We start from the raw sequence: 17845 nt of genomic DNA on the forward strand, positions 1-17845 counted from the left end.
CGGATGACCCGGAGACCAAGGAGGCCTAGGAAATGGAGACACAGGAGGAATCTGGAGCCTCAGACGCTGGCTCTGGGAAGGTCGAGGACATGGGCCCTGGCTCTTGGACCATGGCAGGCGTGGGCACTGGCCCGTTGACCGTTGCAGGCATGGGCACTTGAATCTGAGATATATTCAGTGCATCTGTTCTAACTTTATTTGATGATGAGAAAATAAACCATTTTATGTAAAATATAAAGGACTTACCTGATTTGGTTAAAAATGCTGAGTTGTTTCACTCATTAATATATTCTGTTTTCCTAATGAGGCACTGTCCCTGTTTTTTCCTCTTATGTATAATAAATGCTACATTACTCAAAAACGGTATGTTTGCATTTAGAATTCATGATTAAAAGTTTGAGAACATACCGCATTTCTCTTGACTTAATTCACATATGCAAACTTGAGGCAATAAAAAAAGTAACTAAAAGTAATCTATTACATCATTTTATTACTGAGGTAACTGGATTAAGTAATCAGTATTTGTATCCCTTCCAACCATAAAATAAAATCATCAAAAAAAGTGTCCGGGGGGTGCCCAGCTCTAGAAAAACAAGCACTCTCATTATGTAATCACAACCCTGGTTATTAATTTCTGGATAGCTAAAAATAAATGGCAGTAATCAACATGATCTGCAATAAAGTAAAAGAAATACACCCATGTAGCCCCTGTCATCCCTCAACAAGTTTAGTAGGACGAATGTACGATGTAGCACTATCAAATCTAATTGGAGCACACATGGTTATTGCAGTAGTGGTCTGGATCCATCTGTCAGCTTTGACACAGCCCCAAGCCACCACCATCAGTTCACTCAAAGTCCTTATGAGAATGAGTTTCTAATTGTGTTGGGGCAGAGGAGGCCGCCAGGTGCACTGTCTCAGATCTGATTTGAGGCTCTGACTGCACGACTCTCACAGATGGCATGAAGGCAAAGCCACTCATTATGGAAAGTAAATGTGTCTGTGCACGAGTGACAGAGGAGTATAAAGAAATGACAACGCATTCATTGAGAGCTCACAGACTCAGTGATTCAGGTGTCAATTATAGACCAGTCATAAGGACGGGTTATGGTTTGTATTTGCAGGTGATACCGCCCTTTAACTTTAATCAGTTGCAAATACGCTGTGGTTGTGATCCTCATGATCTTAATTTAAAATCAGTTCAATTCTTTTTTTCAAATTGGGTAATAATGAACAGTTACAAGTGGTGTAGGAACAATACATTTGAAATTTCCAACAGATTGAATCAGATCCGCATTTGGCACCTTATTTTGTGATGCCAATTCATTTAAAATATATTTTCAGATTCCTAGACATCATGACACACATTGCTCTGGACAATAACTAAAGCTAGATGCTGACTGATTGGACATTATGAGATCATAATGCTTTGTAAAACCGCTACTGGATAGGAATGTCCTGTTGTGATATAAGCCTAAATTAATCTTTACATTAGCAATGTCATTTGAATTCTCCCACCTCTAATTTTTAATTCTTGTCAGATTTTTGTCTTGGGAAATTTGAGGATGTGAATGCTTGAGATGTCTTGCATTGGATTAGCAATGACTGAATATCTTCAGTGCCCTATAACATTGTATTTTGTAAATTATTTTGAATAATTATACGTTTTAAGTAATCCTACATGTTTTTTCAAACTAACTTTTTTCTTCACATTTTCTTATTTAGTCAACAGCATCTACTTTTAATTAAAATTTTCTTCAGAGAACAGAAAGAACCTTGAAAATATGATTCACTCATTATTGCCCTTAAAATAGTCTGATGGTTATTAGCCCTTCTGAATGCAGCTCTTGTCGCATCCTGAAAGTCTGATTTACCTAGTACTATTCATTTTCTGTGAAGAAGTGTTAAATATGTCACAGGTTTCCTGCATGACTCAACAGCAGTGCGGAATAGCAAGTAAGCCCATTAAGGGTCACGGTGCCCCAGCGAACATGTGATAAGCCTGCTGCTGAACCTCTCAATATGCAATCCAATTTATACTAGTTCACCAGCAGTGTTGGTGAATACACACTCTAGAGAATCTGAGTTCTATCTATGAACTCTAGAGAATCAATTAGGTAAGAGTTTGTAAAAGACTTCATTTATTTTATTAATATTTAGTTAAGGCATTTCAATACAAAGCATTTCACAAGCATTTGTGAAAGCATTTCACAACCCACCGTATGACAAAGATCATGTACAATAGAATTTGTTGGGATCAAACATGCAAAAAATTACAAATTAAATAAAACTTAAATAAATACAAAAATAAATAATAATACTAACAGTAAAAAAAATTCTAAAACATAAGAATGAAACATTATTTTAAAATTAGGTTTAAGAAATAATTGTAATTATATTTAACAAAAATTTTATTAAAATTATATTATATTGATATAAATAATATTCTAACAATTATAAATATAATAATAAATAATGGCCATGTTATGCTGGTTGGCTGCCCATTCCTCTGGCGGAACATAAATCATACAAAAATATCCCAACGCAACTACAGAAATAACAAGAGAAAAGCAAAACCAATCAATCCACTAAAATTCAGGCCATACATGCACAGGTATTACAATGAAATCAGTCTCTACAGTATGTTACAAATGGACAGTGCTCCTGTAACACAGGCATACACACATATCCACTGCACATGATCTGCTGTCTTTTTGAAGTGATTCAATCCTCATAGACACCGATCATATTCTCTGCTGAGGATTGTAATTAATGGCTTTTTGTACATTCCGGGCAGGAACAAAAATAAATATATTTTCTTATAACATCATCTCAAGAAAGTGAAACTTACAGATGCATACTGTATATTTTTTAAGAAATAATTGCTCGTGAAAAATAGTAAACTGTAAACTCTGTAGGTTCATGCCATGACAAAAAGAGGGAATAAATTACACCAGTGATTTCCATAATCCTGTTTTTATACTCTCAGTGAACACTTTGTGAATTCACCGCTGCGGAGTTCAATAACTAAGGGAATGGGTGAAATACAGGTAATTTTTATGAATTGTTATCATAAGCTATCTTTGGACTGCACAAATATGATGCTTACATTGGTGTCATGAAGTACTGCGAGGGCTTTGGAGGAATATGCAAAAAGCTTGAATCTCCATTGTGCGCTTTTCTAAATAAACACACAGACAAATCTTCTCTGTTCTAATTCAGATATTACACACACAATGGCTTGACTGCCAGAAAAAAGGAATTGATGTCACTGACTTTGCAAATTACAAAGAGCTGAAGAACAGATGAACAGTTTAAATAGTATGGGGTTGTTACTGAATAAAGGTCATTCATTTGAAATCATTGCAAAAGATGATTACAATACAATTACTGTCTCAGCTGGTGCCTGGATCAGAGAAACATCCCATTTAGCTACATCAATAGATCTCTAGATGATACATGTATATGGACCCTCTTTGGAGAAATTCAGCTGTGTAAACACCAAAGATTTTATAACTCCATGAGATATATATTATAGTATTAAAAAACCAAGATGAGTAGAGCAGTTAGACTCTGTATGAAGTGTGCAAAGTTACAGTTACATTACAAAGTTGTGTGTTTGCAATAAAATATAATAAAACATTTATAAAGTTAGCCAAAATTGGATTGATTATACTGCTTGACTTCTGTGTTATGAAAGTCTTCCTAGCCACTGTGTATTGAAATCATCAGCTGATACTGTATGCATAGTTAAGATGGTTTCAATTATCTTACTGGCAGTTTCATTTGATACATTTTTTTTAAGGTTTAGCAGCTGGTTTTTGAACTTTTTTTCATTAAAAGTAAAAATCTTTTTAATGATGATCTTAAGGGCAGAATATTCATGAATGTGACAGTCAGCAATCTATTTTTTGTTCTACTGTAGTTAAAGCTGCACTCAGTAATTTTTCCTAATTTTTTTAAGTTTAACTCCTAAAGAAATTTATTTTAATTTTGAAACATATGTATAAAGTCATGACCATTGACATGAGATGAGGACTCTAGCCATATCAGTAACCTTATAAAAGCTGTTTTATTATACATGGAGAGGGTCCCCTCATGGGGGCTGCCATGTCAGTATCACATGACCAGATGAATAATACTCGAATAATCTTAGTATTCGGACTGTTATTCAACATTTATGGATTAAATTATCCATGGAAGATTGAATACTGAATTTCTAAAATGGCATTGATAGTGGAAAATATTGTGTTTGAATGATGCTGCATCCACATCATTAGGTATCAGTGTAAATCTAAGATGACAAATTAAAATATTTACGGAGCACGTTTAAATAAAAATGAAGAGAGTATTTGTGCCCCAAACCAGACATGCAGTGTACAATTAATTAATTTACAGTATTTAAACAAAAACAAAAATTAAGTCTTTAAAAAAGCAATAATATTGTGTCTGTGTCTGTATGTGTATGCTAGCTATACATTATTAGCTATAGTTTGTGGATAAATCAGAGTTATTTTGGGATGGCCTCATGAAAAACGGTCCATTCATTCATTCAAATGCAAAAAAACAACAACATTCTTTTAGATTTAGGGTTAGTCTTTAGTACTATTTTTGGCTTTATATAAAAAAATGGGAGTCTATGTTATGCCCCCTTACAATAGCTAACTAAATGTGTTTGTGTGTTTCAAACCTCTTTATGCATTAAAAATGACCCCCCAAAAAAAAGATGATTAAAAGGAAATTAAGAAACATTTGACTTAAATTATTGTGTAAAAAAGCACATTCATTTAAATTTTTATATTAGGCTGAAAAACACTGTAAATATGATGCATTAATGACACTTGGAAAATTGACCATCGTGCTTTGATGTTGTGATGACTTGAACAAACTCTCTATGTAACACAAAGCCTTGTGATTTGGCAGAATTACATCTCACCTTTGAACAGCCTGTAGATAATTAATGCCCCATACACAGTCACAGGGCTAAATGCATATTATTATACCCAGACAGGACTGTAATGTGCTCCATTACACAAGCTGCTCCATTCAGTCCTCTACTGGCAGAGTTTGCAGATACATCAGACACTCTTATTTGATTAAAAGCCTCTCGACAAAATTGAATTGGTGAATGAACTACAGTTGAGTGGGTGAAAACATTCTGAGCACACTCCAGGCCTCATTCCAGACAGAGAGAGAGAGAGAGAGAGAGAGAGAGAGAGAGAGAGAGAGAATGGAAACTAGCTGTACTGCATTTAAGAGTTGACTTATGCACTGCCGCTCTGCCATGACAGTGAGCTCACATATTGTTTTCTGTCTGCTATGCACAAGAATTGCATGTTACAGCAAGGCCACAATTATGATTCCTGTGTAAATGCATCTATGCCGACACATTAATATATATGCTGCAATGTCTGTTCTGCCCTTGCTTTGTTAAAATGATTCAGAATTACATCAGGGGTCCCTACGCAAAAGGCCACAGGGGCTGCAGGGTAGTGTTCCAACAAAAGTATATGTATGAGCTATGTTGCAATGGTTCATGTACGTAGTACTGACTGACCAGTGATGCTGATTCTTGATTCATCGCAAGCCAAAGTATGCTTGTTGCAGTTGTGCTTCTCTAGTCACCATAGGCAGGTGTCCTGTTTGGAATTGTGGGGAAAAAATCCTGATTTTTACATCTCTTATTGCCACTCATCATACCTTTCATTAATAGAAACTAAATTGATAGAAAATAAACTGTTGTTCTTTCCACTCTCATGCATGCTTTCATAAACCAAAATGGATACAAACAGATAATCAGAAAACATAAACATTTTCCACAAGCAATGCTTAATGTAATAAATCAAATTTACGGAGGCATGACTTGATACAAAATTAAAGCAATATAGATCTAAAAACCTTACCATATCACACACACTTCTATTATACCACTGTGGAAAACGGTTTAAAAGTCAGAATAGGGCACACTTGTCCTGTTACACTGAGACAGACACAGACAGGCACAAGTTGAATCAACAAACATCATCTCATTCCTCCTTCTCTTCGTCCTCGTCCTCTCTTGTCAACCAATCCATGAAATAAGAAACAGTCACAGGCCAATATCTATATTTAAAATAAATTAAATTTGCCCTTGGGACGGATTCTTGGTCCTACCCAAGGAAAACAGGCAGAAAACATAATATGCACAAACAGAAATGCCACTGCATCCCGGAGTGTCTCGGATAGTTCACACACACTGTAACACTGGGAGCTAAACCCTAACATCTCCAGTACAGCTACCCCAGAATTCCAGAGAGAAAGAGAGCCATTGTCTTAAACAAGCTTCCAGCCCTTGGGTGGGCTCAGATCTGAGTGTGGTGTGTGTGTCCAGGGGGTGTGTAAGGAGGTGGTGCTGGATTGGGTTTTATTCCCCGACTCTTCATGTAAGAAATGAACTGGTCAGGAATCTCAGCCAAAACATCTTTGGCTAGCCTTGCCATACTCAACACATGGTTTCCTGTCCGGTCCATGTAATCACGAAATGGCACAAACTGTGAGAGTAAGGAAGCATTGTTTTCAGTTATTGACTAATTCATCCATTCTTTCATATATACATCTATTCTTACTCCATTTAGTCATCCATCCTTTCCTCAGTCATCCATCTATCCACCTCTCCCCCATTCAATTATTCATCCATCATTCCACCTATTCTTGCATATCCATCCATCCATCCATCCATCCATCATTCCCTTATTCATTATTTCATCTGCCCTTTCATTCTTGCCCCATCCTTCCTTCCATCCATACATTATTTAACTATTTATTCTTTCATCTGCCCTTTCATTCTTATCAATTCATCTATCCATATATCCATACATCCATAATTTTCCCATTCACTATTTTATCTGCCCTGTCATTCCTATCCCAACATCCATCCATCCATCACTCCATCATTCATTCATCTGTCCTTTCATTACCTTCACTTTGCTCTTAGTCTTTTTCAAGGCTGTGAATCAATAGACTGATATATTCTTACTATTACTAATGACAGGTTGCATGCACAGGGGACCTACATAATAAATTGTATTATAATAATTTGGTTATGGTGTTACACAAGGGCTCAATTCCACAGTGACTGAATTAGTAATTCAAATTCTCATGCATACTAGATTTGATTGCTGAGAAATGGAGCTACATGTTACAACTATTTAAAACCAAAAGGTTAACATAACATGCATGTAGATTTAAACAAGCTTTCAAAGAGTATTGTTAATAAAAGAAGTGGGGTACTGCTGGTGTCACCTGAACAATGTCTCGCTCTGCTAGTTTCCCTCGAGAGGAGATTCTTATGTCATCACCATCCAACTCGACCATAGCTGTGGGAAAGGAGAGTTAACAAAACAATCTCAGCCATTTCAAGAACCGATTTGTGACATCATACATTTAATTTATCTGAATAATAATTAAATATTACACCGTGTTACACACAATGCTCAATTAATTATTTGTATTATTATTTACATATTATTTACTCTCATGTCATTCCAAACCTGCATGCTGTATTTTTCCATTTAACACACACATGTGCGCACACGCGCGCACACACACACGCACACACATTTTTAAAGAATCTTCACATAGATCTCCATACCAAGTTAATATAGTCATAATGGGCTGTAAATCTCCAAAATAAAAAATTAAAAGACACTATAAATGTAGATTTGTGTGATGAACAGACCAAATTATGCTTAAATGTTAATTTAAAATCTTAACCTCAGGAGCAGTTCTCAATACAAATACGCTGCCTACAGAGAAGGTTTGACATCATGATGTTTAAATAAGAGACAATTGAGAAGCAATGACATCTGAGGCCCTATTTTAAGAGCGCTACCACTAACCGCAGTGCTTATGCTTTCAGTAATAAGCACAAAGTCAACGGGCATGGCCATGAAGTTTTGGTACATTCGTGCAAGCATTCGCTATATCTAAGCGCAACTGGGTTTTGATCAAATTAAGCACACAAAGCGGTGATGGGCTGGGTCAAGTGCAATTTCATTCTGAGGTTCTTCTCCACAACCGCCTGCATCCTGTTGTCAAGCACCAGCGATATAAACAAAGACAGCACATTCAAGTTGGTAGTGTAAATAGACTGTGTGCAATGAATTAGTATAATAGAAATATGGATTTTCCTCTTTAATATAATAATAATTAAAAAATAAACCATGACCTATAGATAGTTTAACACAAATAATACAAACAAATGTTTCATAAAACAGCTTTTGTCAGGGTCATAATTTGATGTTCCACTTTATTTTCAGAATTTGGACATGAACTTTATCATCTGCTGGTAGAATCTCCAAATTGCAAATGCAGGAATTGATTTTAGACTTGAGATAAGAGTTCTTTTGAAAAATTTAGGGAAATTAAAAATTTTAATTTGCAATTTGTGCCACTTAATTTACATCAAAATACACATGCAGTTTGCATGCAAACACCCGAAGTTAGTGCAAACAATCCCACCCACGGCAACTTGCGCTAGCACGAAAATTACTCTTAGAATTAGCACTCTCAAGAAAAAGTAATAAGATGCAGCTTTCATTTTTTCAATATGAATTACCCATAAACATGTTATCATACAAACATATGGGCTATTTCCATAAATATTAGACAATATTAAAAAGAAATGTTTGAAACGTTGTAATTTTAATGTATTTCATATTTAAAATGAAATAAAAAAAAGTTGTATACAGTATATGTTGTACTGTATATATTATTGTTTTTTCATTTCATTAAATGTAATTAATTTACTTATGTAAATAAATACATTTAAAAAATTGGGATCATAATGCAAGAATATATAATATTCCGGAATGCTCTATTTTACCCCAAATTCTTTAAAATGAAGTAGGACTACAAGATGGATTCCATTCTCTTCAAAATAAATATAGAAAATATTGTAAACTTACCATCAAATTCAGCCTGACCAACTCCGACAATAATGATGGACATGGGAAGCTTGGCAGCCTGATGGCAAAACAAAAGCATTTATATTCTTAATATAGTCTCATCAACATGTTTTAAGGTACATTGACAACAATTCATTCTTATGTCTCAGATGGGTTATGTCATTGTGTGTATCCTGTATAGGCTAAAATAAAAACAACTCAAGTTGTATTTCAGCAGTAAAAGGCCATGTGATTTTGCCGTCTATCCAAAACAAAAAGATTAGAGACTGATATTTTTTAGAGAAGATATATTATTGAGGTCATAGTGTGGCACATTTGATGAAACTCACTTGAATTCTTTGCATACTCACATTTTCTTTGTCAATGTAATCATACCGAAATTTGGGTGTAGCAAATGATTATCTCTTTTCAACAACTGTTACTTCTTTGTGAAAATGTTTAGGGTTTGCACTCTTGTGGTGTGAGTAATGCCATATTGTTGTGGTTCTGTATTATTCAAAATTACACATTTTGCAATGAACACAAAAAACTACAGGAACTACTAAAATACAAAGTTCTGGACAATAGTACTGATATTGAGTATAACCAAAGCCTCTCCCCCTGATTTCTGGCATAACAGTAGTGGGATGCTTCGCTTTTTCCATCATTACTCTTGTGTATGTTTCCGGATTTCCAAATAGTGTCATTTTGATTAATTGGTAATTTTTATTGAATTCACTGATTTGTTTAGTGACCATTTCTGTATATTATATCTTGTGATTTTCACCATGGTGAAAAAAGAACAGAATATTAAATACACCCAAATGTAAATAGCATACGAGTACTCATAGCATCTGCCTACACTTAAAAAAATGACAAGATTTAATTTTTTTACAAGTTTTTGAATACACTGTCCTAAGTACATTTTAATGGTATAAAATTAAGTAAAATCTACTTCATGACATAAAAGTGAGTACATTTCACTTAAACATTTCAGTTAATACAGAAACTTTTACTTACAAATCTGATATACAATATAAAAGATCAAGATTTACATTTGACATGATTTAAGAATATTTCACATGTTTAATCATGTACCACAGTACATACAGAAGTCTTCCACAAGAAATATTAATGCATGCTATTTAGTCTATAAGACTACTTAATGTCTTGGTTACTGTCGTAATCTCCATTCCCTGATGGAGGGAACGAGACATTGTGTTGATGTAGTGACACTAGGGATCACACTTGGGAGCCCCAAACACCTCTGATCTTTGAGAAAAGGCTAGTGGGAATTGGCGAGTTGAATTTGCATGCCACTTCCCCGGACATATGGGTTTAAAAGAGCTGGCTTGCAACCACTCATTTAGGTTTTGTGCTCATTGTGCATGAATTGAATGAGTAATGATTCTGTTTCTATGAGTAGCAATGTCTACTTTTGGCTTCCACTGAAAAAAAAACAAGCTTTTGAATCCAAAGCTTGGATCAACATGAGGGTGAGTAAACAATGACAGAATTTTTATTTTTACACCCTGTAGATGTCTAGAGCTAATGTATGATAGACAATTTGAGGCTAAACCAATGAGTATCATGCTTTAATGAAGGGTGCAGAAGCAGGGTGGAGGCACAAATGGCATGAAATATTTTCAGGGTGTGTGTCTAAGGACAAGAACTTCTATTAAGGCTATTATTAAGTCCTAGGGCGTATCTTTCTTTTATTTCCTTGTTACATCTGTGGATGTAGAAGTTGCATGTATATTGATTATACATTGTTTGTATGTTTTCTGTTGTCTCCCTTGTGTTCTCTGTCGTTAATTTACATCAGCTGCGAGTGATTAAGATCGAGTGCTGAGTAGCTCTGATAGGTGCACTACCTGAAGAACATGTGAATAAAGCTGAGGTGGAAAGTCTGCTAGGAGAGACTTTTTCCTCCTGCCCCAGTGTTGGTAGCCTTTGTGATTTAGTGCTGTTGTTAATTAGAAACTACAAGTTGTATTTTATGTTAAACTGTTACCCCACTTTAAACATTGTAACTATAAGATCCTTTGTTGGGTGTGTGATCATTTCCACCCGTTGGTATCTACAGAAGCGCTAGAGAGGTGGGTGCCATTTTCTTTATTAAACCTGTTTTTCTCTTGTTTATGGCTAGGGTAGGGTTTAGGCAAGATTTGTGTTGTTAATTTTCTATTTCTTTGTTCGTAAGGGTAATTAGTTTTTACCTCCCTTTCAGCTAGACTAGTTTTGTTTGTTATTTTGGCCTGGTCCCCTCCTGAAGACTTTATGCTTCCCTTTGTTTTGTATTTATAGAGGAAAATAAACTTGTAAACTGTTTTTGTAACCTGTTGTGGTTATTGTTGGTTGGGACAGGAGTGAAGACCTCCAAACAGGAGTGAATACCTTTTTTTTTCTTTAAGTTCCTTATCACTTAGTTTTCTTCCCGACCCCTAGATGGGGAGGAAACTTAACACTATCATCAGTCACAAAGCAAGTAGACTGTTCAATATGACAAAGAGCTGTATAATTGATTAGTCCTACCGTCTATTATGTTACGTCATCTCTGATTAGTTGATGACGGACCGCTGCTTGCTTTCGAGCATCCTAACTGGCTTATCATTCGAAGCCTGGCCCAGTCCACCATGACAAATGAATGTGCTCCTAGTGTTGTTGTTTCTCATAATTCTCCAATTAGCCCTTACCCATGACTATTGTTATTCGTAATTACCATGTCAAATAAAAAGGCTGCATATTTTCTGCTGACGGATGGGAGGATTACTGCTTTCAATGCTAATTATCGAAGACAGAAAATGAATATGCATGGTTCATTAGAGTCTGTCAGAGCCCAGCACAGAACACTGAATTGTGTTACACTTACAGGTGAAACTCGAAAAATTAGAATATCGTGCAAAAGTTCATTAATTTTAGTAATTCAACTTAAAGGTGAAACTAATATATTATATAGACACATTACAAGCAAAGTAAGATATTTCAAGCCTTTATTTGATATAATTTTGATGATTATGGCTTACAGCTTATGAAAACCCCAAATTCAGAATCTCAGAAAATTAGAATATTGTGAAAAGGTTCAGTATTGTAGGCTCAAAGTGTCACACTCTAATCAGCTAAACACCTGCAAAGGGTTCCTGAGCCTTTAAATGGTCTCTCAGTCTGGTTCAGTTGAATTCACAATCATGGGGAAGACTGCTGACCTGACAGTTGTGCAGAAAACCATCATTGACACCCTCCACAAGGAGGGAAAGCCTCAAAAGGTAATTGCAAAAGAAGTTGGATGTTCTCAAAGTGCTGTATCAAAGCACATTAATAGAAAGTTAAGTGGAAGGGAAAAGTGTGGAAGAAAAAGGTGCACAAGCAGCAGGGATGACCGTAGCCTGGAGAGGATTGTCAGGAAAAGGCCATTCAAATATGTGGGGAGCTTCACAAGGAGTGGACTGAGGCTGGAGTTACTGCATCAAGAGCCACCACACACAGACGGGTCCTGGACATGGGCTTCAAATGTCAAACGTCTTACCTGGGCTAAAGAAAAAAGAACTGGTCTGTTGCTCAGTGGTCCAAAGTCCTCTTTTCTGATGAGAGCAAATTTTGCATCTCATTTGGAAACCAAGGTCCCAGAGTCTGGAGGAAGAATGGAGAGGCACACAATCCAAGATGCTTGAAGTCCAGTGTGAAGTTTCCACAGTCTGTGTTGGTTTGGGGAGCCATGTCATCGGCTGGTGTTGGTCCACTGTGCTTTATTAAGTCCAGAGTCAACGCAGCCGTCTACCAGGACATTTTAGAGCACTTCATGCTTCCTTCAGCAGACAAGCTTTATGGAGATGCTGACTTCATTTTCCATCAGGACTTGGCACCTGCCCACACTGCCAAAAGTACCAAAACCTGGTTCAATGACCATGGTACTACTGTGCTTGATTGGCCAGCAAACTCGCCTGACCTGAACCCCATAGAGAATCTATGGGGCATTGCCAAGAGAAAGATGAGAGACATGAGACCAAACAATGCAGAAGAGCTGAAGGCCGCTATTGAAGCATCTTGGTCTTCCATAACACCTCAGCAGTGCCACAGGCTGATAGCATCCATGCCACGCCGCATTGAGGCAGTAATTAATGCAAAAGGGGCCCAAACTAAGTACTGAGTACATATGCATGATTATACTTTTCAGAGGGCCGACATTTCTGTATTTAAAATCCTTTTTTTTTTTTATTGATTTCATGTAATATTCTAATTTTCTGAGATTCTGAATTTGGGGTTTTCATAAGCTGTAAGCCATAATCATCAAAATTATATCAAATAAAGGCTTGAAATATCTTACTTTGCTTGTAATGAGTCTATATAATATATTAGTTTCACCTTTTAAGTTGAATTACTGAAATTAATGAACTTTTGCACGATATTCTAATTTTTCGAGTTTCACCTGTACATAAATATAATTTTGTGTTTACTCATTATGTCATGGCAAGTCTGTATGCTGGAATTTCATAGTGACCACGTCCTTGTAACCACAGAATTGTAACTGCATATGGGTGTGGAACCCCATGGGTTAATAAATAATGGAAGAATATTCATTTTGGGGTTTCCTACAAGAGTCTACAGTAAGATTAATAGGTAACACCTTACAATAATGTTCCATTTGTGAAAGTTTGTTACAATCTTCGTTAACATTAACTAAAAATGAACAATACTTTTACAGCATGTATAAATCTTGGTTAACCCTTTAAGCTCTAAGTGTGTGTGTGTGTGTGTGTGTGTGTGTGTGTGTGTGTGTGTGTGTGTGTATATATATATATATATATAATTTCCTGTTTCAGTCTCACACCAAAAATTAAAGGCTTATAACCAGTGTTGGTAAAGTTATTTTTAAAAGTAACTCATTTAAATATTGTTGTTACTTAAAGAGTACATTTTCCATAAATGGAAAGTTTTACATCTGTTACTTTTTTCTCACAGCCACTTTCTCTTCTATGCTATTCATTCCATTTCAAATAAGCCATGCATTGCATAAAAGAGACATTACAGGTCATGCTAGTTACTGTACAACACATGTCAAAACATCATAGTAAACAAACAGATATTTAGAAAGTATGTCTTCACAACATATTTATAATAAAGAATCAATAACATTAATACGCATGATTTGTTTTTCCGTCAACATGGTAGCCGATATTTATAATGAATAACCACTGCCTTACCTAAAGCAGCACAGTCCAATACTTGAACCTGAAAGGAATGAATTCAAAGAATGTTCAAAGAATGTGCCTGACAAAAGAATAAGAGTTTATTTGGGCTGGATGAGTATTTCTGTAACTGCTGATCTCCTGGGATTTTCACGCATAACAGTCTCTAGAATTTACTCCGAATGGTGCCAAAAAAAAATCCAATTAGCAGCAGTTCTGTGAATGGAAATGCCTTGAAGAGAGAGATCAACAGAGAATGCCAAGACTGGTTCAAACTGAAAAAGTCTACAGTTCAGTACAATTGTGGTGAGAAGAATATCATCTCAAAATACTTTTCTGAGATGCGGGTTGGCACTGTTTTGGTGGCACGAGGTGGACCTTCACAATATTAGGAAGGTAGTTTTAATATTGTGGTTGAACGGTGTATTTTATGTTCTGTTTATTATTAGTGAAATTGTGGCATATGAGCAACAACTGTTCACATGAAACTTATGAAAAAATAAAATGTATTCTAAGGCTGTATTCTAGTCATTGAGAGCTTTCCAACAACATATGACACATAGCTATTTGATGTTTTTACCAATTACAATACAAAACGGAGTGCTTCTGATTTGTCTGGAAATTTCAAAGCTCTTTTTGAATTTTTGTCAATGCCTACATGAATCGTAAAGTAGAGATTCTAAGCTTTAAAAACAATACTTATTTTGTGTTGGTCAAGAATGTAGTCGCGGGCCCAATGGCCCATGCAAGCTTAAAGGGTTAATGTTAATATATATAATGTTAATATGTTGTATTTTTATGAACTAACATAAACAAAGATTAATACATGCTTTAAAAAATATATTGTTCATTTTTAGCCATAATGCATACCAAGTGCATTAGGCCCTTTATCACCTACAGTCCCAGTACTTCTCCTTTATTAACTTTCTACTGTAGATGAGAACTCTTATGAGGAATGGAACAACCGTGGAGTTTTGTGTTCTGACTCCCATAAGTACCCTTGTAGTGACATCTGTCGACCATTTTTCTTGAGACATTATTTGCATGCGCAATTCAATAACAAAACCAAAATCAACATCACCGACGGAGGAGACCAGAATCGGAGTTATACATTTGTTGGGGCTTTTTTACACAAGCTTTGGCTGCATCTGAAAACGTAGGCAGCTGCCTAATCAGTTACAAACGATAGTGTTTTTGGTGAATGGAACTATAAGGAAACTGGTCTCTGAACAGAAAAGCATCTTATTTCATCCTACCTCCCTTACAAAATAATCTAAACTAGCTTAAAACTTGCTCATTATTTTCACAAACAAATTAGCAAATGTTTGCCAGAAGTTTGCAGCTCTTCGACAGTAATGGTGAACCTCCAGCAAACCTTTGCCAATAATGGAGAATATGCCTCAAGTTTGCCGCAAAGCTCATTTGTATATGAAAATGATCAGTGGCGAATTTGCAGCAAGTTTGTGTCAAATTTGCCATGAACTTTTAATTTTCATAAGGATAGAGCCCCCTGAAGGCAGCATTTTCTTGTTTTCAGACGCAGTCCGTGTCTCCAGGTTACAGTTTAAATTGGGCACGAGAGCTATGTGTGTGGAGCTCCGTGCTGCTTTAGACGCAGTTAAAGGAGAGGGGAGGTGGTTACATTTTATGTAGTAATCCAGAAATCACTTTATTACAGAAAATAAAGTGATTTCTGGATTACTACATAAAATGTACACAGTCCAAACAGTACATAGGTTCCAAGGATCTATAGTTCCTTAGGTGCAAATTTGACTAGTAATAGTCCCAGGGAAAAGTACCTTTTAAAAGGGCTTTAGAACCTGCAGTGGGAACGTGCCTGTTAACAAATGGAACTTTATTGTGTAGTTCCACACAGCCAGACTATAGTAACAACCTAAAAGACAGATCTGTAGAGGAATCCATATTTTAAAACATTAAATACAGCTGACATTTGACATAAAACTGACAAATAATGTTCATTTTGCCTAAGCAAATTTAAATGTTAATTTATTTCTATATACACATATGCCACAACACAAGTGGCATACTTCACATTTCTGCTGAAACAGTAATGAGACAGCTTAGCGGAAGGATATTGCCAACGGTTGTAGAAAGTGAAGAGATGTTATTGAAACACCCTCAGATCAAAATGGCCATCAGTGGGCGAATGTCAATTACTCACTGACATGTTTTGAAATGACAGAATCAAGAAAAGGAGGGTGACAGGCAAACAGCTGCTTTAGAGTAACAGCTTTCCTCATGAAAGATATGTGTCTGTCCCACCTAATCAGAGGAGAGAAGTAGGTCAGTGTTCCTCTACGGTTTCTTGTGAACATTCCACACTCCGCTATGAAAAAGTATATGAACATAAAATATGTGGATCCACTCAGGACCATCCAACATATCGCTGATCTCTAAAAGTGACTTGGATAGTAGTCGATCTGGATGTGCTATCAGACTTAACAAGTTTAGAGCTTACTAATAATAATTTTTAGAGATGATTTAGCACTTGTAAGAACATTTGGTCATGTTGTGCTTGAAAACGAAGTGCAGACAATATTAGCATTTCACATTCATTAGCAACACATTTCCAGAACAACTGGAAGAGAGTTACCAAACTTCAAAATGTGCCATTCATAAAATAGAACTCACAACTCTACAGTGTAAAATATGACCACTTTCAAATGCAGCTTAAAAGAATTGTTCACTCAAAAAAACTTTTTTGTCATCATTTAGTTTTAAACTTTTTTTTTTTTTTTCTTTTTGCATTCAAGTTCAATAAAACTATGCATCTTGAAGCGCCATCTTTGAATGGTTTGAGAGCTGTGGCAGAGGTGAAGACTTTCATGATGGTGCCGCAAATGGTTGCCTTGGTGTGGAGCTCTCCAATTCTTTTGCTGTTTTTGTTTCTTTGTCCTTTGTTTAGTCTTTTTTTTTTCCAATCAGTTTTACCAGGGACGAACTACTAAATAATCGGCAGCACATTCCCGGTTTTTGACTCTTCAGATGTTTTGCTGGACATTTTAGTTGGAGGAACAGCGGTGTTGTTCAAGCACACTAAGGGATGCTAGCAAGGGAAGTGAGTTGGTGTGCTGGTCAAGCTCCAACAGCGTGCGCTGCCAAGTATTCATCTAGCGAATCTCTGCACTCTTCCTAACAAAAAGGACAAACTAATTCTCCTCACCCAAATAAAACAAGGACTTTTAAAACTATGCTGCCTTGTGCTTCACAGAAACCTGCCTGAGTGAAGCCATTCTGGACAGTGTATTATATCTGCCGGGCTTCAAGCTGTTCAGAGCGGATCGCATCGTGGAGTTATCGGGAAAAACGAGAGGCTGTGGAACGTGCTTTTACACCATTTAAAGGTGGGGTACAGATGTAACAAAGTTAAATTAGATGTGCTGTCCTAATTTGGAAATGCTCTTTATTGACTGTAAGCCTTTCTACTCGCCATGGGAGTTTTCCTAATTTATTCTTGTATTCATTATTATTCTCAGCAATTTTAACAGAGCCAGTTTCATCTGTGAACTGCCAAAATACCGACAGCACATTACATGCCCCACCAGAGACAGAAATATACTGGATCACTGCTATAAAACATTAAGGGATACATATCGCTCAGTCCCTAGAGCAGTTTTGGGACACTCTGATCACTCTCTGGTTCATCTTTTTCCAACGTACAGGCAGAAACATAAATTAGCTAAGCCTGCTGTAAGGACTGTAAAGAGATGGACC

The 17845-nt window shown here is 36.2% G+C and overlaps 1 protein-coding gene across 6 annotated transcripts in view; it reads right to left on the minus strand.

Annotated features, from left to right (window-relative positions):
• Positions 1-6053: 6053 nt before the first annotated feature.
• Positions 6054-17845, minus strand: part of LOC127626165 (copine-5-like) — a 193592-nt gene continuing 181800 nt past the window's right edge. For all 6 annotated transcript variants that reach the window (XM_052101754.1, XM_052101757.1, XM_052101756.1 and 3 more), the window contains 3 exons: positions 8946-9003; positions 7282-7355; positions 6054-6530 (listed from right to left, as the gene is read on the minus strand). In XM_052101754.1, coding sequence (XP_051957714.1) covers positions 6342-6530; positions 7282-7355; positions 8946-9003 — 321 coding nt within the window. In that variant the 3' untranslated portion in view covers positions 6054-6341. The remainder of the gene's footprint in view (positions 6531-7281; positions 7356-8945; positions 9004-17845) is intronic.

The sequence above is a fragment of the Xyrauchen texanus genome, chromosome 32, assembly GCF_025860055.1.
Source record: "Xyrauchen texanus isolate HMW12.3.18 chromosome 32, RBS_HiC_50CHRs, whole genome shotgun sequence".
In the NCBI taxonomy this organism is placed as follows: domain Eukaryota; kingdom Metazoa; phylum Chordata; class Actinopteri; order Cypriniformes; family Catostomidae; genus Xyrauchen; species Xyrauchen texanus.